This window comes from Lolium rigidum, chromosome 7, assembly GCF_022539505.1.
Source record: "Lolium rigidum isolate FL_2022 chromosome 7, APGP_CSIRO_Lrig_0.1, whole genome shotgun sequence".
Taxonomy (NCBI): domain Eukaryota; kingdom Viridiplantae; phylum Streptophyta; class Magnoliopsida; order Poales; family Poaceae; genus Lolium; species Lolium rigidum.
In genome coordinates this window covers 360,517,838-360,544,037 of record NC_061514.1, presented here as the reverse complement: position 1 = coordinate 360,544,037, position 26,200 = coordinate 360,517,838, and the positions used below count along the sequence as shown (strand labels likewise).

Sequence of the window (26,200 nt, the reverse complement as noted above, 5' to 3'; positions counted from 1 at the left end):
GATAACAAAGATAATTTCTTAAGTGACATGCTATCATAATCTTGATCAATACTATTGTAAAGCATATGAGATGAATGAAGTGATTCAAAGCAATGGTAAAGACAATGAGTAAACAACCGAACCATATAACAAAGACTTTTCATGAATACTACTTTCAAGACAAGCATCAATAAGTCTTGCATAAGAGTTAACTCATAAAGCAATAAATTCAAAGTAAAGGCATTGAAGCAACACAAAGGAAGATATAAGTTTCAGCAGTTGCTTTCAACTTTCAACATGCATATCTCATGGATAATTGTCAACACAAAGTAATATGATGAATGCAAATAAGCGAGTATGTAGGAATCAATGCATAGTTAACACAAGTGTTTGCTTCTAAGATAGAAAGAAGTAGGTAAACTGACTCAACATAAAAGTAGAAGAATGGCCCTTCGAAGAGGGAAGCATGGATTGCTATATTTGTGCTAGAGCTTTTATTTTGAAAACAAGAAACAATTTTGTCAACGGTAGTAATAAAGCATATGTGTTATGTATACGATATCCTATAAGTTGCAAGCCTCATGCATAGTATACCAATAGTGCCCACACCTTGTCCTAAGTAGCTTGGATTTATATGGATTATCATTGCATAACATATGTTTCAACCAAGTGTCACAAAGGGGTACCTCTATGCCGCCTGTACAAAGGTCTAAGGAGAAAGCTCGCATTGGATTTCTCGCTTTTGATTATTCTCAACTTAGACATCCATACCGGGACAACATAGACAACAGATAATGGACTCCTCTTTAATGCATAAGCATTCAACAACAGATAATATTCTCATAAGAGATTGAGGATTGATGTCCAAATTGAAACTTCCACCATGATTCATGGCTTTAGTTAGCGGCCCAATGTTCTTCTCTAACAATATGCATACTCAAACCATTTGATCATGATAAATCACCCTTACTTCAGACAAGACGAACATGCATAGAAACTCACATGATATTCAACAAAGGTGTAATAGTTGGTGGCGTCCCCAGAAACATGGTTACCGCTCAACAAGCAACTTATAAGAAATAAGATACATAAGCTACATATTCTTTACCACAATAGTTTTTAAGGCTATTTTCCCATGAGCTATATATTGCAAAGACAAAGAATAGAATTTTAAAGGTAGCACTCAAGTAATTTACTTTGGAATGGCAGAAAAATACCATGTAGTAGGTAGGTATGGTGGACACAAATGGCATAGTTTTTGGCTCAAGGATTTTGGATGCACGAGAAGTAATCCCTCTCAATACAAGGCTTAGGCTAGCAAGGTTGTTTGAAGCAAACACAAGTATGAACCAGTACAGCAAAACTTACATAAGAACATATTGCAAGCATTATAAGACTCTACACTGTCTTCCTTGTTGTTCAAACACCTCACTAGAAAATATCTAGACTTTAGAGAGACTAATCATGCAAACCAAATGTCAACAAGCTCTACAGTATTTCTTCATTAATAGGTGCAAAGCACATGATGCAAGAGCTTAAACATGATCTATATGAGCACAACAATTGCCAAGTATCAAATTATTCAAGACATTATACCAATTACCACATGCAACATTTTCTGTTTCCAACCATATAACAATGAACGAAGCAGTTTCAACCTTCGCCATGAACATTAAAAGTAAAGCTAAGAACACATGTGTTCATATGCAACAGTGGAGCGTGTCTCTCTCCCACACAAGCATGAATTTATTCAGAGAATGAAAATAACAAAACGAAAATAAAAGCACACAGACTCTCCGAGTAAAGTACATAAGATGTGACGGAATAAAAATATAGTTTCACTAGAGGTGACCTGATAAGTTGTCGATGAAGAAGGGGATGCCTTGGGCATCCCCAAGCTTAGATGCTTGAGTATTCTTGAAATATGCAAGGATGAACCACGGGGGCATCCCCAAGCTTAGACTTTTCACTCTTCTTGATCATATTGTATCATCCTCCTCTCTTGATCCTTGAAAACTTCCTCCACACCAAACTCAAAACAAACTCATTAGAGGGTTAGTGCATAATCAAAAATTCACATATTCAGAGGTGACACAATCATTCTTAACACTTCTGGACATTGCACAAAGCTACTGAAAGTTAATGAAACAAAGAAATCCATTCAACATAGCAAAAGAGACAATGCGAAATAAAAGGCAGAATCTGTCAAAACAGAACAGTCCGTACAGACGAATTTTTTAGAGGCACTTAACTTGCTCATATGAAAAAGCTCAAATTGAATGAAAGTTGCCTACATATATGAGGATCACGCACGTAAATTGGAAGATTTTTCTAAATTACCTACAGAAGGGGCTGCTCAATTTCGTGACAGCAAGAAATCTGTTTCTGCGCAGTAATCCAATTCTAGTATCAACCTTACTATCAAAGACTTTACTTGGCACAACAATGCAATAAAATAAAGATAAGGAGAGGTTGCTACAGTAGTAACAACTTCCAAGACACAACAAAACAGTAGCAAAATAAACACATGGGTTATCTCCCAAGAAGTGCTTTCTTTATAGCCATTAAGATGGGCTCAGTAATTTTAATGATGCACTCGCAAGAAATAGTAGTTGAAGCAAAAGAGAGCATCAAAAACAAATAAGAAACACATTTAAGTCTAACCCACTTCCTATGAAAAGGAGTCTTGTACACAAATAAATTCATGTAGAACAAAGTGACAAGCATAGGAAGATAAAACACAAGTAACTTCAAAATTTTCAGCATATAGAGAGGTGTTTTAGTACCATGAAAATTTCTACAACCATATTTTCCTATCTCATAATAATTTCCAGTAGCATCATGAACAAACTCAACAATATAACTATCACATAAAGCATTCTTATCATGAGTCTCATGCATAAAATAATTACTACTCCCAACATAAGCATAGTCATTCTTATTAATTGTAGTGGGAGCAAATTCAACAAAGTAGCTATCATTATTATTCTCATCATCAAATATAGGAGGCATAGTATAATCATAATAAACTTTATCCTCCATAGTAGGCGGCACCAAAAGACCACTATCATTATAATCATCATAAATGGGAGGCAAAGTATCGTCAAAGTAAATTTTCTCCTCCATGCTTGGGGGACTAAAAATATCATGCTCATCAAAACCAGCTTCCCCAAGCTTAAAATTTTCCATAGCATTAGCAACAATGGTGTTCAAAGCATTCATACTAATAACATTGGCATTATCATGCATATAAAGTTCCATAGGTTTTTTAATTTTCTCTTCAAACACCTCATGTACTAACTCAAGATAAATACTATAAAGATCTCTAATATTTTTGTTGTTTTCCATTAAGCCTAACTAGTGAAAACAAGAAACAAAAAGATGCAATTGCAGGATCTAAAGGAAATAGCTTCGAGCACTCACACACCGGCAACAGTGCTAAGAAATAGCTTAGTAGTCGGAGGATGTGAATACCTTTTACCTTACCTCCCCGGCAACGGCACCAGAAAATAGCTTGCTGTCCACAACTGGCGCGTGGTTGACGTGGGAGGTAGAAATCTCCGTGGTGTAGCTTTTCTTCGTTCCCCGGCAACGGCGCCAGAAAATAGCTTGATGTCTACGCACGCTTCTTTTCCTGTAGACAGTGTTGGGCCTCCAAGAGCAGAGGTTTGTAAAACAACAGCAAGTTTCCCTTAAGTGAATCACCCAAGATTTATCGAACTCAGGGAGGAAGAGGTCAAAGATATCCCTCTCAAGCAACCCTGCAATTATGATACAAGAAGTCTCTTGTGTCCCCAACACACCTAATACACTTGTCAGATGTATAGGTGCACTAGTTCGGCGAAGAGATAGTAAAACACAAGTGATATGGATGAATATGAGTGGTAATAACAATCTGAATAAAATATGGCAGCAAGTAAACATGCAGTAGAACAGTAAATAAACGGAGATTCGATATGTGGAAACAAGGCCTAGGGATCCTACTTTCACTAGTGGACACTCTCAACAATGATCACATAATAAAACTACTCTACACTCTCTTGTTGGATAACAAACACCATTCATTGTGTAGGGCTACAAGAGCTCCCTCAAGCCGGAGTAAACAAGCTCCACAACATTCGGAGTTCATATTTAAGTAACCTCTAGAGTGCATAATAGATCGTTGCAATTTAGACCCAGTACTAACATAGCATACACACTGTCAACAATAGCTATGAAAGGGGGAATAGATCGCATCAATACTATCATAGTAATAGTTAACTCCATAATCTACAAGAGATTACAATCATAACCTATGCCAAGTACTACATGATGCACACACTGTCCTCTTTACATCATGGAGGAGAAATAGACTACTTTAATAACATCACTAGAGTATCACATAGATGATATTCAACTAGATCACAAAGCTCATGATCACATAAAGATCACATGAGAGAGAGATGAACCACATAGCTACGGTACAGCCCTTAGCCTCGGGGGAGAACTACTCCCTCCTCATCATAGGAGTTAGCAGCATCGATGAAGATGGCGGTGGTGTCGATGGAGATGCCTTCCGGGGGCAATTCCCCGTCCCGGCGGCGTGCCGGAACAGAGACTTATGTCCCCCGAATCATGGCTTCGCGATGGCGGCGGCTCTGGAACTTTTCTCGTATCGTTGCTTATTCTTTTAGGGTTTTCGCGACGGAGGCTTTATATAGGCGGAAGGGTAGCCTCGGGGGAGTCTTGGTGCAGCCACACCATAGGGGGGCGCCCCCCCCCCTGGCCGCGCCGCCTTGTGGGGTGGGGCCCCCTGGCTCCCCTCTGGCCCCTCTTCGGTGCTCTGGAAGCTTCCGGGAAAAATAAGATACTGGGCGTTGATTTCGTCCAATTCCGAGAATATTTCCTTTGTAGGATTTCTGAAACCAAAAACAACAGAAAACAGGAACGGGCACTTCGACATCTTGTTAATAGGTTAGTTCCGGAAAATGCATATAAATGATGTTAAGTGTGTATAAAACATATGTGTATCATCATAAAAGTAGCATGGAACATAAGAAATTATAGATACGTTGGAGACGTATCAGTGATCCAACTTGAGTAGAGCTAGGTTCCACTCGAGTTGAGCTTGAGTCCTTTTCATCATTTTCTTGATTAACATCATGATGTACCTCCGTGGGAAAAATATGCCCAATGCCCATGGCCTTGATGACTTGGGAAGACTCTCCATCACCTACATCACTTGGAACACCTTGCTCCGCTTGGGAGCCATTATTCTCGAAGAACTCCACATCACAAGATACTTCAATACAACCATTGGCTTTGTTGAAGTATCTATAGGCGTGTGAGTTATCCGCATAACCAACAAGCATACCCTCGATAGATCTAGTTTCGAATTCACCGAGTCGCTCCTTCTTATTCTTGACCATGCACTTGCATCCAAAGACACATAAGTACATGATGTTGGGCATGTTCCCCGTGATGAGATCGTACGGGGTCTTGTTATGAAATGGACGAAGAAAGAGCCGGTTCGCATAATGAACCACGGTAGAGATGGCTTCTCCCCAAAAGTGATAAGGAGACTTGAATTCATCCATCATGGTTCTTGCCATCTCAATGAGAGTCCGGTTCTTCCTTTCAAGAACACCATTTTGTTGAGGAGTATAGGGTGCGGAGAACCCATGCTTGATCACTTCATCTTGAAAGAACTCGTCCATGGTGTAGTTCTTGAACTCGGAACCGTTGTCGGTTCGGATGGTCTTGATCTCCACTTCATATGTGTGTTGTGCTCGCTTGGTGAAGTCAATGAAGTACTTGTGGGTTTCATCCTTGGACTTGAGGAGGAACACCCATGTATACCTTGAATAATCATCAAAAATGACGAGCCCATATTTGCTTCCTCCAAGAGACTCATAACACGATGGCCCGAAGAGATCCAAATGAAGGACCTCCAAGGGACGAGAGGTAGTGATGACGTTCTTGAAGTGATGCCTTTTACCTTGTTGCTTCCCGGCAACATAAGCACAACAAACACGATCCTTCTCAAAAGTAACACCCGTTAGTCCAACAACATGTTCACCCTTTAGGAGTTGTTTAAGATTTCTCATGTTGATGTTGCCGAGGCGGCGATGCCAAAGCCATCCTTTTTCAATCGTGGCCATTAGACATGTAGGAAGAGAAGTACTCTCTTTTGAGAGATCAACCACGTAAAGGTTGTCTTCCACATATCCAACAAGGACCAATTTGAGATTATCACTCCTAAAGACTTTCACGAAATGTTGAGAGAAATAGGAATCATAGCCGGCACTTGCGAGATGATAAATAGAAAGCAAGCTATAGCCACGGGATTCGACAAGCATGACGTTCTTGAGAGACAAGTCTTTCCTGATCACCACCTGGCCACACCCAAGTACCTTTCCTTTAGAATTGTCACCAAAGGTGATGCTTGACGTTGAGTTGATAGCATTAATGAACTCATCAAGCCCCCCCTTACCTCCGGTCATATGATTGGTGCATCCACTATCAAACTCCCATTTTGGAACACCAGAGGCATAGCCCTGCACAAATCAAACCTTTTGTTTAGGAACCTATTGAGTAATGGGTTCCATAGCATTAGCAACAAGATCTTTTGGTACCCAAATTGAGTACCACCTATAAGCATAGCGATTTCAGGGGCCAGCATATTTAGCATATACATACCCTTGTGTGCCCTTACATAGCACATAAGATGGGTTGTTCTTCCCTGCAAACTTGCGATTGGGGTTGCCCCTTGTGGCTCCCCTATTCACAATGACCTTCTTAGCATTGCCATCCACCTTGTGCCCTTCTCGCACAAAGTTCACCTTGTTCGGTGGAGTGGCACCATTCTTGTCATTCCTTGGGTTGTACCCAATGCCTTGCTTGGGAGCTCTAACCCTTTGATGAGCAAGAACATCATCAAGGGTCTTACCCTTGGTAGGAGGTGTGAGACACTCCTTCTCAAGTTGTTCTTTCAACTTCTTATTCTTCTCACTGAGAAGTGCTTGATCAATGGTAGAGTTAGAAGCACAAGCAATATTTTCAACAATAATGGGATCCTTTATTGTGCCAAGAGCCTCTTCATAAGTCTCTTGAAGTAGGTCATGGTTCTCTCTAAGTTTCATGAGCTCACCCTTAATTAGCTTGTTAGCAAGCTCTAGGTGTTCAAGATCCTTTGTGAGAGAAGCATGGGCAACTTCAAGTTCCTTCTTTGATGCATCAAGCTCTTGAGACGATAAAAGAGCCCTACCAAGAGTTTCCATGTCTTTAACCTTATCAACTTCAAAGGTTTCCATTTTTCGTTAAGAAGAAATGTGGTGTTCTTCTCATCGCTTAGCTCTTGCTTTAGGAGATTGAATCTCCACTTCTCATATTCAATATGAGTTGTCAATTCCTCAATGGTCTCATCACTTCAAGTGACGGTATCCATTAATTAATCAAACTTAGCAAGAACATCACCACGAAGAGAGCACCTTACTTTAAACAAGCCAATGATAATATCTTCTTCTTCAACAACATCATTATCATCCAAGAATCTAGAGAGAGAGGGAGGAGCAATCACCTTTGAACTTCTTGCCATGAGGAAAATGTCGGAGTTCTTGGGAATGGTGGAGAGTTCAAGATTGTCCTCCATAGATCCTCTTACCATGAGACACGTGTCAGTGTTGTTAGGAACGTTGGAGTTGTCGGAGTAGTCCTTGGTGTAGTCATAGGTGAAGAGTGACCCGGGTATGGCAAGAGACAAACCGGCCACACCCACAACCTTCTCCTAATCATCACTTCCTTCATCGGAGGTGTACTCGGTGATACGTTGCAAACGTATCTATAATTTTTGATGCTTCATGCTTGTTTTACACCAATTTATATATGTTTTGTTTACACTTTGTTGCACTTTTATACATTTTCCGGAACTAACCTATTCACAAGATTCCACAGTGCCAGTTCCATGTTTTCTGTTGTTTTGTATTTCAGAAAAGTTGTACAGGAAATATTCTCGGAATTGGACGAAACAAAAGCCGAAGTTCCTATTTTACCGTAATGAAGACGGAGTCCAGGGGAGAGATGAAGAGGCGCCATGAGGCGGCCACACCAGGCCATGGCACGACCCAGGCCCTGGACGCGCCATGGGGTGGTGTGGGCCCCCCGGGCACCCACCGACGTCGTCCTTGCACCTATTTAGTCACCTATTCGAGAAAAACCTAAATACCTGAGCCTCCATCCACGAAAAGTTCCGTCGCGGCCGCCATCGCCGAGCCTAGCTCGGGAGGGTTCTGAAACTCTTCTCGGCACCCTGCCGGAGAGGGAGATCATCACCGGAGGCCTCTACATCGCCATGCCCGCCTCCGAAGTGATGCGTGAGTAGTTCATTTCTGGACTACGGGTCCATAGCCGTAGCTACATGGTTGTCTTCTCCAATTTATGCTTCATGTTTAGATCTTGTGAGCTGCCTATCATGATCAAGATCATCTTTATGTAATGCTACATGTTGTGTTTGTTGGGATCCGATGAATATTGAATACTATGGTTTAGATCGATTATATACTTTTCATATGTTATTTGTGATCTTGCATGCTCTCCGTTGCTAGTAGATGCTTTGGCCAAGTATATGCTTGCAACTCCAAGAGGGAGTATTTATGCTCGATAGTGGGTTCATGCCTCTAGTAATCTGGAAGAGTGAAAATAACTTCTAAGATTGTAGATGTGTTTTTGCTACTAGGGAGAAAACAACAATTCTTTATCTAAGGATAATTCTATTGTTTACTTTACACACATTGCTTAATGCGATAATCTGTTGCTTGCAACTTAATACTGAAAGGGGTTCGGATGATAACCGGAAGGTGGATTATTAGTCATAGACGCAGTTCAATTACAGTCTATGTATTATGTTGTAACAACCAAACGAATCTCATAGTAATCATCTTGTCATGTATAGTCTTTATTCTATCAATTGCCCAACTGTGATTTGTTCACCCAACATATGTTATTTATCTTTATGGAGAGATACATCTAGTGAATTGTGGACCCCGGTCCTTTCTTTTATGCTGATAAAATTATCATGTTCTGTTTACTTATTGCAAGCACTGTTCTCTTTAATTCCACTGCAAACAAACACCTCTTTCCACACTATATGGTTAATCCTTTGTTTTAAGCAAAACCGGTGAGATTGACAACCTCACTGTGTAAGTTGGGGCAAAGTATTTTGGTTGGGTTGTGTGCAAGTTCCACGTTGTTGCTGACGCCGGTAGTGCGCCCTGCCACAAGTCAGCTAGCAACACCTTCAGAAGTCACTACTTTCTCATACTAGTCGATTAAACCTTGGTTTCTTACTGAGGGAAAACTTGCTACTGTGCTCATCATACCTTCCTCTTGGGGTTCCCCAACGGTGTGTAATCTACGCTCATCACTCGGCACCAACAAGAGCTCTTGCTTCTCTTCTCTTCTTCTTCTTATATCTTTCGTTGACGGGGTTTGGCTTTAATCTTGGCTTGGCACCCCGTTCATACTTTGGCTTGTCTTCTCTCTTCTCATATGGGCAATTGTCGACGAAGTGTTTGGCTTCATCACAATTGTAACAAGTCCTCTTCTTCTCACGAGGGAAACTCAAACCCTCGTTTCCAAAGCTCTTCTTCCATTTCTTGGCAAAGAAAGCAAGATCGACATTGATATCACTAGTTGAGGTCATCTCTTCTTCTTCTTCTTCTTCTTCTTCTTCAATCACTTGATATTCTTGGACATCTTGAACAGCCTTGGCCTTCAATGCGAGACTATGGTTGGCCTCCAACACACTATTCATCTCCTTGACCTTCTTTCCTTCCTTGGCCAAATTCTCCGTGGCCACAAAGTATGAGACAAGCTGATCCGGAGTGAAGTTTCATTGAGCATCGAAGAGTGTCAAGTTGATGGAGGTTTCGGAGTTGCCGCAAGCAATTATTGAGATGATCTTGGACTTGATAGTCTCATCGTTGACATCAAAGACATCTTGATATTTGTCACAACCAAGTCCCTTAATCCTCACACAGAGAGAATCAAGTCTGGAATAGCAATCGGAAAGACTTTCACCATCCTTGATCGTGAACAAGTTCAACTCAGACTTGGATGCCTCATACATGGATCTTTGAATGAGGGACGTTCCCTCTTGAATAATGATGATACGATCCCAAAGCTCTTTGGGGGACTCAAGATTACTAACTCGATTGTGGAGAGACCGGTGAAGAGCACTTCAGATCTAGTCATGGGAGGTGGCATTGAGTTGATGATCATAGTACTCTCGTGGGGACATGTTGTCCAGATTGATGGCCTTGAATCCTTTACCACAACATCCCAAAGCTCTTCACTACAGCTGCGAACATGAGACTCCATAGAAGTTTTCCAAAAGGGAAAATGAGTTCCATCAAAATGAGGAGCGGGACCACAATGATTAATATGAGGCATGATAGGATTTTTTTTAGGATACTCATAAGGAATATTAGCATGAGGAGATCCCGGAGGTTTTGGACGACCACTAGTTGAAGCATCACCCACAACCCCATCACTTAATGCTTATGGGATTGCAATTCCCGAAGGAGCACTAAGTGCAACCTTATCCTCAAGAACCTTGAGACGCTCAAAGTATTTACTCATTTGGTCATCACGCTCGGTAGAGGCCTTAGCCTTTTAAAGGGCATACCTATCCCGAATCTCTTTGACCGAATAAGTCTTAGTCCCATCCTGATCATCGGAGAAAACCATCTCACTCTTAAGGCGGTGAAGCCCTTAGAAAGAGCCCTATGCTCTGATACAAATGTTCTTTGATTTCTTTTGCAAGTTTAGGCTTTGCGGCACGGAAAGTGAGCCTAATGCAAACTAGGTGAGGCAACCTATATGATGATACAAGATACTTCAAGCACGAAGGCTATTACACAAGTAAATAACACAAGTAAAGAGATCGGTTAGAAATAACCAAGGCACGCAGAGACAAATATGTATTCTCGTGTTCCCTTCCTTGAGAGGAAGGTACGTCATGTTTGGAGAGGTGTGGGATTCCACGAAGGACTTCCCAAATGCCACAAAGGCTCACCTTCTTCTCTAGAGCCTATCCCACGAAGGAATAGCTCGCTCACTCGTGGTAGACTTTAAAGGTAGTCTCCAAACCCTCACAAAATTCTTCTTGGAGCAAATCCACAACCCAGATGCTTTCGAGCGACCCTAGCCGTCTAAGGTTTCCAAAAACCCAAGAGTAACAAATTTTCTCGATGAACTCAATGGGGAATGAGATTTGGCTTGGTGGAAACGTAGATCGGGACCTCCTTTTGCTTTCTACCAAAGGGATTTGGCATTGGGTGGGAAGAAAGAGAGATCCAAGCTTTTTGGCATTTCAACAATGGTGTGAGAGAGAGAGCACACGGATGTGAAATGAATGGTTGACCTTACCCTCTCAAGCTAGAAGAAGGGGTATAAATAGCCCAGGGAGAAAAAGATCCATTTGGAAAAAGTCATGCGAGCCAAACCGCACAGCCGGTTTCCCTGCCGGAACAGACCAGCGAGTAGGCCGGCCAGCCGGACCGGTTGCCTGGACCGAAATGGTTCCGGTCGTGCCGGACCATGCGCCGGTTGCGGAGCGGCACGCTAGAACGATTCTGGATTAGCCGGAAAGGCTTACATTACAGCTTTCCAGCAAAACCTGACTGACCCAGGCAGACAGGAATATTTCCGGCGGTAGAGCCGGTTCCGCCGGAACCTACGCCGGAACTCGCCAGATTCATTTCAAACGACGATTTCTCCAAAAACTGAACTTCTCCAAAAAGTGTGATGGAACAATATGGTGGTAGGATGTGTATGTATGGCTGAGGCAACATCCACAATTAGCTCATCGAGATAACCCCTCTTAATAGTGTGGTGTTTCCTATTGACTCAAGAATAAAGGAATAGAGAAAAGAGCCAAAACACCATCGCTTCTTTTGGGCATCAAATGGGGGTCTCACACCACCTTTCAATCTCACACATGCGGACTAAACATGTGTATACACTTAGAGAAACCATTATTCCACACAATAGCTCCGGTGTCATTGTTAACAAATTAATGGTTAAGTGTAAAATACCCTTACTCCATGTAAAGTTAGATGCACATGATGTTGCGAGGCTAGGCCTCACCCCCATCCCTCACCCATGTAAAGATCAACAATCATAAACATTGTATAGAAATTATTAAGATCAATACCAAATAGTCTTAGAATGCCACCAATTGTGATGAGATCAAGATCACAAGTAGAATCTATGGCTATGGAGAGTGGGGAGGGGTGGTGGTGGTGGTGGAGATTGTTTGGTGAAATGGATCTCACGTGGCTTCTTTCTGTCGTCTCTCTCCTGTTTGCGGCGGCTGTGATGCCCATTATATATAGGCCCTTCACTAAAGTTGTTCCGTTTGACGAGGGAAGGGCGCTACAACATGGTATGGCCGCGTTGTACTAGCGGGCTGCCGCCGTACCTATACTCGCCAACTCTCTGATGCTTCTCTTGTGGCTTCTTTGACTTGGGAAAATAGGCAACTTGCAAATCTTTATTAATTGCCCTTTATTTTGTCCAGAAAATGTTCATATATGCACACGAAGAAATAAAAGAAAGGATTTGCATATATTTGCAATAATTAGTCATTATTGGCAAGTTGAGAGATATATTTCATCAATTACTTGACTAATATCAGATTTAAACATGGATAGAGATGGTTGTTTTTCACAGCCATCAGTGATCACTCCTCCGCAGCAAATCGGACCACGGGTTTGATGAGACTTATACTCCAAGTGAAATAAAAGAATGGCACCCAGGTTCAATGTCAAGTTACAATTTAGGATGACAACTTTTGCGATGCCCATCATATCCTCTTCATTAACTCTTGTAAATTCACCACAAACTTGCAGGGTGTTAGAAAAAACATAGTGCAAACAGCATACCGCTAGACATTCATTTTGACTCCCCTTAGGTATATAAGATAATTAACTCTCATCTTATTAAAATAACTATATGGGGGTATATATCATGAAGCTAGCATTTGCGGATGGCGGTAGTGTTGTTGGCGAACCCAAAGAATTGACACCAATGGTCAAGAGACAAGTTATACTCACGATTCATTAGTTGGAAGGTGATGATGTAGCCTCCTGGGCTATACTCCTCAGAGACAAAGATTGGCCCCACCATGTGCTGCAATACGCTAAGAAACTCGAGTGTCAAACGGTGATAAGTGGTGACATTCTGAAAGATAAAGTGATTCAAACCAACATTGTTACAAAGTAAATTAAAATAGAATCCAAGGCCTAGTGAGTTGAGAGTGTAAGGACACACCCATTTGGTGGATTTGATTTCCCTGTCCTTTAGACGGTTCAAAAGGTTGTGGGGGATCCTTGGTGAACTCGATGCCAAGTGGTGTGGGGGTTCTTACTTCAACGGGTGGTGCAACTTGTGGATGCCACCGCACGTGAACGACTCCTAGTATTCATCTAAAAGTAAAAAAAACTTCAAATAACTGAACTTTTGATCCAACAGAAATAATCAATGAATAATACTCTACACAATCTATAAATATTCTCCTCCAAATAACAAAAATAATCATGCTCATTAAGAAATATGTTTCATGGAAAGTCTAGGTATAGATTGCTAATGACAAGAGATATAGCAAGGTTTTTATGCAAATAAGTGATGGATCGGAGGAGAAACGTACCCTTGATCGTTGGTGTGTGAGGATTCGAATAAAAAATGAGTAGAGGTGGAGATCTAGATGAGGTGTTTTGAGGTTTGGAGGAACAAGAAAGAGAGATAGATGTATTTGGTTTAGGGTTACCTCCTCCTAGGCTTGTATATGGCGTCAGTGACTTGGTACGGCGGGTGGTACGACTGGGCCCCGCCCGTACCAAGCTTCGATTCCTCGGAGCGACCAACCTCCCATGTGGTGAAGCTGGTACATGCGCGCAGTAAGACCGGGCGAGCCCGTACCGGTGGTCGTTATGCTCGCAGTAGCATTCTGTATAACTTGATGATTTGCTTCGAAAAGTGCTACGGGGGCACGGTACGGCCGGGTGTGCCATTACCCACTGTTTTCCTTCAAGCAAAAACCAAGATTTTCATCTTTTCTTTGGCGATGTGGTACGGCGCGTGGTACGCGTAGCTCCGCTGGCACCAGTGCTCGTTAAGTTGACTGTTAGCCTGAAAAACGTGATTTTCCTAAGCAATTTTTTTATCATGCCCCTTGCACATCATCAAACTTTGAAAATAACAGTAACAATGCATGATTACACCAGTACTTCTGTTAACCATGAGTTGGTGAATAAAATGGAGCTATATTTTACCTATTCTTCTCCTCTCTACATATGATCTTCGAACACTCTTTGTTAGCACACAAACTAAAACAGAACGAAAACACTAACACAAAAATAATTTTTATTTTATTTCACATGGGTTGTCTCCCATGAAGCACTTATGGTTAAGGTCAATTAGCTTGATCCAGATGGTGATCATTTTGATTTTGGAAGTGGAACACCAGCTCCAAAGTAATTAACTTTCAAAGTTATGGTCCCATCACCATTAATTTTAGCATTCTTCTTTCTAGGGAAGTGAACTACAAATGGCTCTCGAGATGGCAGTCCTATTCTCACATTCTCTTCATGCAAGTTTATCAAAGTGTTAATTGTTCTTAAAAAATGGACCACCAAGAATTATAGGCGCTATGAAATCTTCAGGCATATGAACAATGGCAAGATCAGTGAGTGTGGGACATCCTTTAGTTTCTACAACAATATTCTGTGTGATGCCCACAACTTGTTTATAAGTAGAATCAACTAAGTGCAGTTTAAGTTCAGTAACTTCAAATAGCCCAAGGTTTAGTTTATCAAATAAACTTTTAGATATTGTTGAAATACTTGCACCAAGATCACGAAGTACATCCATTTCTTTAAATCCTATTTCAATCTTAATAGTGGGCTCAAATATATCATCAAGTTTGGCTTGGAGTTTCTCAACTAGTTTTTTTTTATAATCCGACTCTAGCTCCTGAACTCTTATAGCTACTTAATTTATAAATTTCTGGTATATAGTTTCATTACCTTATTTGATACGGGGATACTTTACGATGTTTATCTTCACTATATATTCCATGGAGTACTGTGTGGTTGGAGCATTGCTATAGTCTAGCTCTTCAGGGGATTCATCTTCATTTTTGGCCCTGATCATCTTGAGGTTTTCAACCTGATTTGCCTCAGGCTTTCTTGCAAATCTTGCGAGTACGAGAGTTTGACTCTCAACTATCTCTCCCAATTGTGCCTCCGTGGTCTTAATTATTTCATGTAAAGCATGCACATAATTTATAATAGCAACGTCTTGATTAGATAGTTTACCAATAGTTGCATCATGGTTCTCAGTGATTTTGATAGAATATTGTTTTGCTTAGTTCTGAGCTTGGATAAATGATTTAAAAGAATTTCAAGTGGGGTAATTACCATGGTTTGTTCCATTAATATTGCTAAATTATTGTTTGAAGCGCATGCAGGATTAACATATTGGGTTTGAAAATTTGAGCCATAGTTTTGACTCTTCCATGCAAGGTTATAAGGATTACGGGCAATAAAGTCTACCTCTTCAACATTAGTATTCGTGATGGCATTTATTTGGGTATCTTCCTTAACCTTGATAATGTGTAATAGCTCATCTACCTTTGGCGTAAGTTCTTCACTATTCTCCTCGATGATTGAGTTCACCTTCTTTGAGGAGGATCTTTCTACATGCCATTAGGCATGATTTTTCTGCATATCATTAAGAATTTGTCTAGCTACACTTACCGGTCTTCCCATGAATGTGCCTCCAGCTGCAGTATCTTAGACATATCATTAAGACCATTATAAAATAGGTGGAGAAGTAACCATCTTCCATCCCATGGCTGGGTCAGCTCATTATAGATTCTTTCATCCTCTCCATGCAAGCGCTAGTGGCTTGCGATCCTTCTTGCCTAAAACATGTAATATTAGATCGAAGTTGCATAGTCTTAGCTGGAGGGAAAAACTTAGTCATGAATATATTAATACATTGCTCTCATGATGTAATAGTGCCTTTGGACAAAGCTAGCAACCAGTATTTTGCCTTTCCTCTAAGTAAGAAAGGAAATAAATGCACTTTGACTGCGTTGGAGTCAACATCTTTTATGCGCATCACATCTCATATCTCAGTAAATGTGAACCTGCTGAATCCTCGGTACATGAGCCTCCAAATTGGTTTTGTTGAACTAAACTCAAGAACTTAGGCTTAATTTCATAGTTCTCCGCTATGACAGCGGGCTGAGTGATAGGTTCACACATGAAATCGTCATTATGGGTAGCATAATTCCCAAGGTTCTTTTGTGACATAGTGCTAATTGTATGTGTTTTGGTATAAGATGAATGATCAAAACAAGTAACTATTTTTTTTTGGATTTTCAATAGCTAACAAGAAGTAAACTAATAACAATAAATAAAGTAAATCAAAAATAAAACTAAACACCAAGGTCTCTAGTAACCTTACCAAGATAACGAAATTGTTTCTTCGACGTTCGCGCCCGTTTTTGTCCTCTTGTCGACCAAAGCAAGCCGAAACTATTGAAGCTGAAGAAGCTAGATGATTAGTCGGATCCATGCTACCTTCGCCCTTAGGCGGATCAATGTCAACTTTGGTCCCAAGGTGGATCCTTGGCCACATTTATCGTTAGGTGGATCCATGGTGGATTGGTCACTTCAGGCTTATGGCAGATGAAAAGCCATATTGGCGAGGAAAAGAGAGCGCTAGAATTTTAAGACATCAAGAAGTCATGCCAAGAAGGAAGACCAAATGATTTTGGTCAAAATTTGGCCACCTCGGGTTTAAGACGGGAATACCCAGAAAACAACATATGGAGATGTTAGTTAGAGTATCCTCAAGATGATCTCCTATGAAAAAAGTGCCCAACAATAAAGTTATTCGTACCACCGAAATGTAAAACTTTTCATTTGGAGTCATCTATATTCCGGCTTACGGTGCGACCCACAAAGATTTGACAAGATCCGGGTAACTTTCCGCCTGATGAATCCGACCTGAAACTGAAAATGTTTTTGCAGATGCATAGAGATGGCCTTGGATGAAACAATTCTCAAAAAGGAAATTGTGTGTATAGTCAATACGTACAACTTTAATATTGGAATCATCTCCAGCCGATCTATCATGCGGCCTACAAATCCTCGACAAGATCCGAGTAACCAAGTCATCCGCCTGACGGATCTGATTTGAAGCTGAAGATGCGTCCGAAGATGCATCAAGGCGGCCTTAGATGGAGAGTGATCAACACAATAGTTGTTCGTATCTTCACGACGCACAATTTTGCTTTGTGGAGCATCTCCATCCAAGTAATGATGCAGTATCCAGAGCCAGGACGAGAAGCGGGACAGAAACATAGTTGAATCCAAATTCTATCTGACTTAAGCTAGATCTTGGGTTTTTGAATGGAAGTTAAAGTCCTTTTCTTGTATGGAAAATATAGAGGAGTCCCTTGCTTGCATGGGAAGACCAGTCTTCTCATATATTCATGTGAGAGGTGATGACCGATTGAATGACACCAATCTAATTTATATCCATGACACTTTTTCGTGTTCATCTATCGCTTACCTTTGTACCTATGCTTCTCGGTGTTCGTTAGTTTACTCATGGTGGCAAGCTGCGAATCCACGAAGCCCCATGGGAGGTCAGGCCAACCTAGAGCAACCCATAGTTGTCGGAACCTCTGACAGAGTTCCTCCCGAGGTACCGGTGCTTCGGGTCTCAAAAAGCGCTAGCTGAATTGTCTTGTGTATCACGCTTTCTCCCAGCCTCATTTGACGTGAGCTGGGTGTATTGTCCCAGCATCGAGGGTGCTATAAACTAAAACTTATATAAAAAATTCAAACAGGTATAGCTAGGTTCATCGCAGAATATGTATTCATAACGTATATTTTTCTTATAAAGTCAATCTTTCACATGAAAATTGATAGTCAAAATGACTAATGTTAACTTGGTATTACACTAGTCACTATGTGAAGTATCATATAGTAGTACCATGCATATGATACTACTGTATAATACTATCTCCACAATGCATATTATTAGTATCATAAGCTAGTTATATTTATTAATTTGTAAAATCTCAATACAAATACAAGATTTGTTTGGAATTAATTTTTCTAGTTATGTGCTATGATACGCTATCTACCTACTACTATCATCTCTTTCATCATTAATTGATGTAACACATGAACCTTTTGCATACGTGTAGTGCATGATACTAGCTATGATAGATCCATTGCGGGTAATCTTAGAAGACTCTTTCGTGCTTTGAATTTAAGAAAATACCCACCTTCGCTCGTTTTCGCTATTATCACGCCTATCTATTTTTTTACACCAGGGATGATGCTCTATTCTTTCTGGAACCTTGCAAATACATGTATATACACGTACCCCTACAGACGCACGCAAACCCTATATCTATAAGTAGCAACTTCGCGAGACTGGATTGAAGAAACTGATCCAATAAGTTTTAAGATTGATGAAGTCATCACAAATATCTCGCTATCGGCAGAAACGTCACTTCTTGCACAAATTTTTTTATCTTTACGAGACATCACAATATCAAACCTGAAGTATAAAATCTAGTATAGGCTGGAGATGTCACTACCTCTTAACCATTTAACTGAATATTAATTCTTCCTAGATCTTCTATATTCCACGCTGCTCCTTTGTGGAGTACCGAGGAAAAAAAAATCGAGATAGCACATTAATTCCACTTTGTGTAGTAGTACTACTTTGGGAGACATTTAAGTAAATAGAAATAAAGTCTTACCGCAACATGCTAAATGAGTGAGCACATTTACTTCCACTGCTGCCCGTCGGTTACCCCGTTTGTGGAAGAAAGACGCCCGTTGCGCTTGATGCGAGGAAGGGTCTAAAAAATTGCAGATCCAGCCATCCGGGTTCCATGATTAGTTTCACTATACGAGTAGCAGCATAAAGCCGCAGTCCACAGAGCAGCAAATAAAAGTCAACCAGAGAAGAGATCAAAGAGGCGAGATCGAGGATGGAGAATGTACTGTAGCGAAAGCTGAGGTGAAAGAAAGATCACTTTAGAAGAGAGAGAGAAGCGAGCGCAACCAAAACCACATCTTCCGTACCGCGTTCGTGGTAACTGGGTAACTTCCCCGGCCCATGGCGATCTCCGGCGACGACAGGTACGCGCCGCCCGCCGGCGAGTCCGGCAGCGGGAAGCTCTGGAACCTCTGCCGCATGCCCTTCAGGCAGGCCGCCGGCGCGCCGGCGCCGGCGTCGTCCTCGTCCTCCTCCGGGATCCACCACTCGGCCGGCCGCTACGGCCACGAGGCGCCCGCCGCCGGAGACGGCGGCGCTCCCGGGGCTCCGGCCGGGATCTCGACGGTGGCCAAAGCTCTGCTGCCGGCAAGGCGCCGCCTCCGGCTCGATCCGTCCAACAAGCTCTACTTCCCATGTGAGCCCTCAAGGAATTCAAGTCGTCTTTTTTAGCCCTTCTTGTTTTGTTCGCGTTAAAGATTGAGAGTAGCTCCGAAAGCTTCGGCCTTTGCCAGATTTGCTGATGCAGCCTGCGCCTTACCGTTAGATTGCATTAATTTTCGGGGTTAATTTTGGTTCCAGTTGCTCGATCTCCGTCGTCTTGTAGTGGGAATCGGTTGGTGGTGGAGGAAGTCCCGATCGATTTGGCGGATGAGTTCCATCATGGGCGGCGGTTTTTTTGTTGGCGAGCGGGAAAAGTTGCCATCTGAGATTCTTGATCTTGTTGCAGGAGATAGAATATCGTCGATCTGAACGTTCGATCCAGACCGTGGTTCAATTGCTGACAGGATCTACCAATGCTGAGATCTCGAGTAGGTTCTGGAGCCACAGTTTTGGAGGCTAGCTCTATAACACGGCTGTAGCCTTAAATGTACTAGTTTTAGTGTCTACCGGTCTAGGCAACTGTCTGTTGCTAACTGCGTAGGTGATAGAACTCCAGTGTTGTTAGAGTGGAATCATGGGATAAAAACAAACTTATGCATCAGTTTGTTGGCTGGTTGATTTTGAGGGTTCAGTTCCCATGAAGCAACGGTAAAAGGTGTTCTTACTACACTTGCCATGTTGTCGCCTAGGCACACACTTGTAGGTGATCTTCAGGGCGAGCGAGGCTGCTTTTGTTTCAGTCTCCTAGATGTAGTCCCATTAAGCAACGGTAAAATGAGTTTTTGCTGCAGTTGGCATGTTGTCGCCTAGGCCTACGCTTGTTGGTGATCTCCAGGGCGAGGGAGGCTGCCTATATTTCAGTTTTGCACATCCATTCCCATGAAGCAACGTAAAAGGCGTTCTTGCTGCACTTGGCATGTTGGCGCCTAGGCGCACACTTGTCTCCAGGGCAAGGGACGGCCGCCTCTCCCTGGTTATGGATGTTACCGAAAACTGTCGTGTGTTTTGTGAATTTGTTATTCTGTATCTACGAAAGTGGTTAGCAAACTGGAAAGCATCTGTAACAGTTACTTTGCTGAGTTTTAGGGATGCCCTCCCTAATGCCCAAATGAACTATTTGAATTACTTGCGTATTCAATGGACAGGAAATTTCTGACAACTTGAATCACTTAGCTGTGTTGTTTGATTTACTTTCGTGTTAATGAGTACAAGACCCGTCACATGTGGATGTGTGGTTAGCACACAGCACACATAATAGGAGGCAAAGTGAGCTTCAGTTTTGCTAGATTACTCTTTAGTTCGTTTACAGTGTCTTTGACTCTTAATAGGACCGCATGGAAATCAGCGATCCATGTGCCGGAATCTTAGTTTACTTGTTCTTTTTTTCTCTCTCTCCCTGTTTTGGTTTCCTTATGTTTCTGTTGGGTTTCATATCTAGTCACCACAACTTGCTTGGGAAAAAGGCTTTGATGTTGTTGTTGTACACTGTCTTCTGTATACAGAAGCTAATAAATCTTCTTGCTTGCCTTGTGTAGATGAACCAGGAAAGCAGGTCAAGAGTGCAATTAGGATAAAGAATACAAGCAAGTCTCATGTAGCATTTAAGGTTAGTACTGGTTATTGCTTTGCAGTTTCTCCAAGGAAGATGTGTGGAATTTGCAGTCAAAGATCTAGTGTTCAACCATAACTCTGTTGGTAAAGATATTTTTCTGACTGTTAATGGATATTCTGAATTTGTAGTTTCAAACAACTGCACCCAAGAGTTGTTTTATGCGTCCTCCTGGAGCTATACTTGCCCCTGGCGAGACTATCATAGCAACTGGTAAATGCAATTTTCGCATGGATCTTTGCTTAGCAAGGTTTCCCAATATGCCTATATTTGGTGCTTACTTTTGTTTCCTTTTGACCTGCCAGTTTTCAAGTTTGTCGAGCACCCAGAGAATAATGAGAATGTTCTGCAGAAGTGCAAGGTCAAGTTCAAGATTTTGAGCTTGAAGGTCCAAGGACCCATGGAATATGCTCCAGAGCTGGTTTGTAACATTTCTCTTCTAAGCTTTTACTTTTGGTCATGTTTGCTATCTGTACTAAGTTTGGCAAACATTTCCCAGTTGCCACCGTGGATCTGTAGGTACTATTTTTATTGGAATGAAATTAGGCTCCTTAGAAACAAAATCTAAATAATATGATGCTTCATCTGTATTTTCAATGCGAGGAGCCTTCCTGCACATCCCTTCTATTCAATTCTTGACTAGTGAAAATGGAACACTAGATGAGAGCCTTGTTTTTAGATAAAGGAATAATTTTGTTGCTCTTTGCTGCCCCAACAAGATGGTACAGCCAACTACAGAGTATCTCTTGGCCTCTGCATTGTTACATGCACACAGCCACAAATTTTTATTACAAAGTTTAGCTGAACACCGCCAAAGCTACCTTGCCAAATGCAAAAATAGCTAACCCCTCCGACTTGTACTAAATCAGCGACAAGTAATATGGATCGGAGGGAATAACATAAAGCAACTGAAAGCAAAATATCCAATTGCCTAGAGAGCACACTAGTCTGCACAAGATATTCCTGGCCCACTGCCTCCAGGGAAAGGCATGCCAGGAGAAGTGTATCCCACACCTCCACATGTTCCAGTATTGACCATGATGGAAACCAAGGCAGTGTGTACACTCGAAGATAAACCTGCACTGGATTAGAGAAATATCCTTGTCAAAAGTACCATCATTCGGGCAAAGATAAGAGACCAACACACAAAGCGGCCACCCCGACTAGTATGGTAAAGCCGAACCATTTCCAACCCAAATACCAGTTGCCAAAATTTGCGATGCTTCTGGTGGAAATAGTCTGGAGGCCAATAGCGACGGGACAATCAAATGAGTTTGGCCTAGGTGGGGATGTCAGTTGGTCATCCCAACAGAGATAATGTGGCAATTTGTTCAGGGATGGAAGGTGTCTCTGATTGTCTAATAGTCAGCTCATGCCGTAGCCATAGCACAGGGACCCTACAAGATAAATGTACAACCGAAGCTCCAGTCAACACTGCCAACCGCCTGAGTCGCAGAGAGGGAAGAAGTTTGATGTCTGTGTACATCTGGTGTTAAATAAGCTCAATTTTGACCATATGAGTACTCAAGGCCTGCTCAGGGTCAGCCGACGAGATTTCTTTAAAAAGCACTTATCTTAGAGGTTAAAAAGTGGGACCTGTTTCAAACATTCGTTGATATAGCCACCATTACTCTGTTAGACCTTACTTGCCCAGGCTCCAAAGAGCACAAATCAACTCCAACCCCGACTCTCCCTTTGTGAGAGGATGTGCACAAGACACCTTATCTTTTGCGGCCATCATACTGGGAAACTTAACAGACACATATAGCCTTGAAGAAGCAATAGGGTAAGGAGAAAATTCATTCCTGTTTGGATGCTTTTGCATGATCTTATTGTGGAGACAGTCGAAGGGTCAATCATGCCCCTATTCACCTCAATTTGGCCAGTGTGCACTTTGATTTATACTGTTGGATTTAGGATTGGTCTATTCGAACACCATATTTTATAAGGATGATTAGTTACTTTGGGTAGTACCAATTTCAGAACTATAGATGGGTGATCAGTTTCTTAGAGAGAATGGATGATCAGTTCGAGTGGTGAAACTATAAATGCATTTCCTGATACTTCAATAGCATGTCGACCCTTCATTGCCTGTTACAGGCACACTGAGCTTGCCTCAGTTCCTTAGACTTGTATAGCTAGGATGCCCAAATCAGACGAGCTAAAATTCTTTCCTGAGGTAGGTTAGTCGCTTGGGGGGGGGGGGGGGTGGTCGACTAGAAGAATCTGTTAATTCATAAAATGAAACTTGATAGGGTAAATGTTGATAGAGCAATCCTAGTGCTAGGTGGTTTACTATTGTAGATTTATAGTGCATTTTCCCATCATCTTCTTTTAGTAGGGGGTGAGGCAATGTTCGTGCTGTCCTCCATTCAAGGTGTGACCTGAAAGAGGCGCAGTTGTTTGGGATAAGCTTATGGTCTTATGGAGACTCCATGTGGTCAAAACCTTGTTTTCATATGATAAGTAACATGCTTGTGGTGTATAGCTTGTTGTTTAGAAGGGTGACTTCTTTTGTTGGCTGCAGTTTGACGAGCAGAAAGATCAAGCAGTGGTTGAGAAGATACTGAGGGTTATTTTCTTGGATGTTCAGAATCCAGGACCTGTAAGTAAATCATACAGACATTGTTGGCATACAAGAAATTTCTTCCATGGACATAGAATTGTAATAACATGCCACTCTTGTTTATTTATTTCCAAAGCAACTGGAAAAGCTAAACACTCAGCTAGCTGAGGCAGAGGCTGCCCTGGAGGCGCGGAAGAAACCTCCAGAAGAGAATGGTCCTAAAATTGTTGGTGAAGGGCTCGTCATTGATGAATGGGTATATATCTCTTTTCAAGTCTCTTACTGTTTTCTAGACTAGATCTGGGTTCTCTTTTATATTTCGTTCTCTGTTGCTGAAATCGATCCTTCATTTGCTCGTCACAGAAAGAGCGGAGGGAAAGATACCTTGCGCAACAGCAGGTTGAAGTGGTTGACTCGGTGTAAATTGTACCTTCTTCTGTGGGAGGAGCATATGGCTTCAGCAATTGTGTTGTGATAATTCTTGTAAACAGGCTTTGTGCTAGCTTAGAGTTGTGTGGTAGTCTAGAGTTGTGCTTGCAGGATGAATGAGTCCCCAGAGAACAAGCTAACCTCAGGTTGTTTCGGTGCTCGCTGTGTAACAGTAATAACTGATACGTGATGTTGGATGCTCCTGTTGCTAAACTGGCTTGTCAGAACAATAAAGTGCATTCTGTTTATCACTTTGCGTCTTGAGAGCTGGCTTGCTTATAGTAGTGTTTTGTTAATTTTATAGTAGTGTACATTACGGAATTTTATAAGAAATTGTTTGGGGCACCGGCATCAACCAATATTTCTTTAGTTGAGGAGGACATTCATGATATCACGCAAATTTCATCAATTGAGAATGACATATTGACAGCCCCCTTTACGGAAGAGGAGGTTTTTGAGGCGATTTCTCAGATTGAACTGAATAAAGCTCCTGGACCACATGGTTTTCCAGCTGAGTTTTACCAAATTTTTTGGGATGTAATAAAGGTTGATCTTATGGCTTTGTTTGCTCAGTTTAGCAGAGGGGATTTGCCTCTCTATAAACTAAACTTTGGAGTTATTACATTATTACCCAAAAAAGAAAATACGGTCCAGATACAACAATATAGACCTATTTATTTACTAAATGTATGCTTTAAGATATTCACTAAGGTTGGTACGAATCGTATCTCGGGGATTGCCCCGAGAGTTATCGAGCCAACTCAATCGGCCTTTATGCCAGGTAGAAATATTTTGGAAGGGGTAGTCATACTTCATGAAACAATCCATGAGTTACATACTAAAAAAATGGATGGAGTGTTATTTAAGATAGACTTTGAGAAAGCTTATGACAACGTTAAATGACCCTTTTTACAACAGACATTGCGAATGAAGGGTTTCGCTCCAGAATGGGGTAGTTTAGTGCAACAGTTTATTCAAGGTGGTAGTGTTGCGGTCAAGGTGAATGATGATATTGGTCATTATTTCCAGACAAAAAAAGGTTTAAGGCAAGGGGACCATTTGTCTCCAATGCTTTTCAATATTGTAGTGGATATGCTTGCATCCTAATTGAACGAGCCAAAGAGGATGGTCAAGTTGGAGGGTTAATTCCACATTTAGTTGATGGAGGCCTCTCTATACTACAATATGCTGATGATACTATCCTTTTTTTGGAACATGATCTCAACAAAGCTGTTAATATGAAATTAATTTTGTGCCTCTTTGAAGAGTTATCGGGGCTCAAGATTAATTTTCATAAGAGTGAGATTTTTTGTTTTGGAAAGGCAAAGGAGGATGAAGACCAGTATAAGCAGATCTTTGGATGTGATGCAACAACTCCCCTTTAGATACTTGGGTATTCCAATCCATTACAAAAAACTCAGAAATTCAGACTGGTATCCGGTAGAAACATGTTTTGAGAGTAAACTAGGATGCTGGAAAGGGAAGTTACTATCCTATGGTGATAGGTTAGTACTTATTAATTCAGTTTTAACTAGCTTACCAATGTTTATGTTGTCTTTCTTACAAATACCTGTTGGGGTAAGGAAACGTTTGGACTTCTATAGATCAAGATTCTTTTGGCAGTCAGATGAAAATAAACGTAAATACCGGCTTACCAAATGGAACATTATTTGTCGACCCAAAGATCAAGGGGGATTAGGTATTGAGGTCCTCGAAATTAAAAACAGATGCTTATTGAGTAAGTGGCTCTTTAAACTTCTGAATGAAGATGGGGTGTGGCAACAATTGCTATAAAATAAATACCTAAGACAGAGGACGTTATTAGAGGTGCAGGCTAGACCTACTGATTCCCCTTTCTGGAAGGTGTTGATGAAAGTCAAACAGGAGTTTTTTCTAGGGGTTTTTTCAAAGTGGGTAATGGTTTGGCTACTCGCTTTTGGGAGGACACATGGTTAGGAGATACTTCGTTGGCTCATCAATATCCGTCCTTGTATAATATTGTTCATCATAAGAATGTTGTTAGCCCACACACCACTGACTATTACCTTCCGAAGGGTACTGAATGGTAACAAATGGACTACATGGTTGCAATTATGTCGGAAACTCATGATGGTAAACTTGAATGATGAGGATGACCGTTTTGTTTGGAACCTGACACCGAA

The 26,200-nt window shown here is 41.5% G+C and overlaps 1 protein-coding gene across 1 annotated transcript; it reads left to right on the top strand.

Annotated features, from left to right (window-relative positions):
* The first annotated feature begins 18,863 nt into the window (after positions 1–18,863).
* LOC124675181 (vesicle-associated protein 4-2-like) lies at positions 18,864–24,286 on the top strand. Its single transcript, XM_047211251.1, has 7 exons — positions 18,864–19,468; positions 20,970–21,040; positions 21,175–21,256; positions 21,349–21,464; positions 23,571–23,648; positions 23,746–23,865; positions 23,973–24,286. Exons 1-7 carry the CDS (start codon positions 19,174–19,176, stop codon positions 24,030–24,032), a joined length of 822 nt encoding a protein of 273 aa, XP_047067207.1. The 5' UTR covers positions 18,864–19,173; the 3' UTR covers positions 24,033–24,286.
* The last annotated feature ends 1,914 nt before the right edge of the window (positions 24,287–26,200 follow it).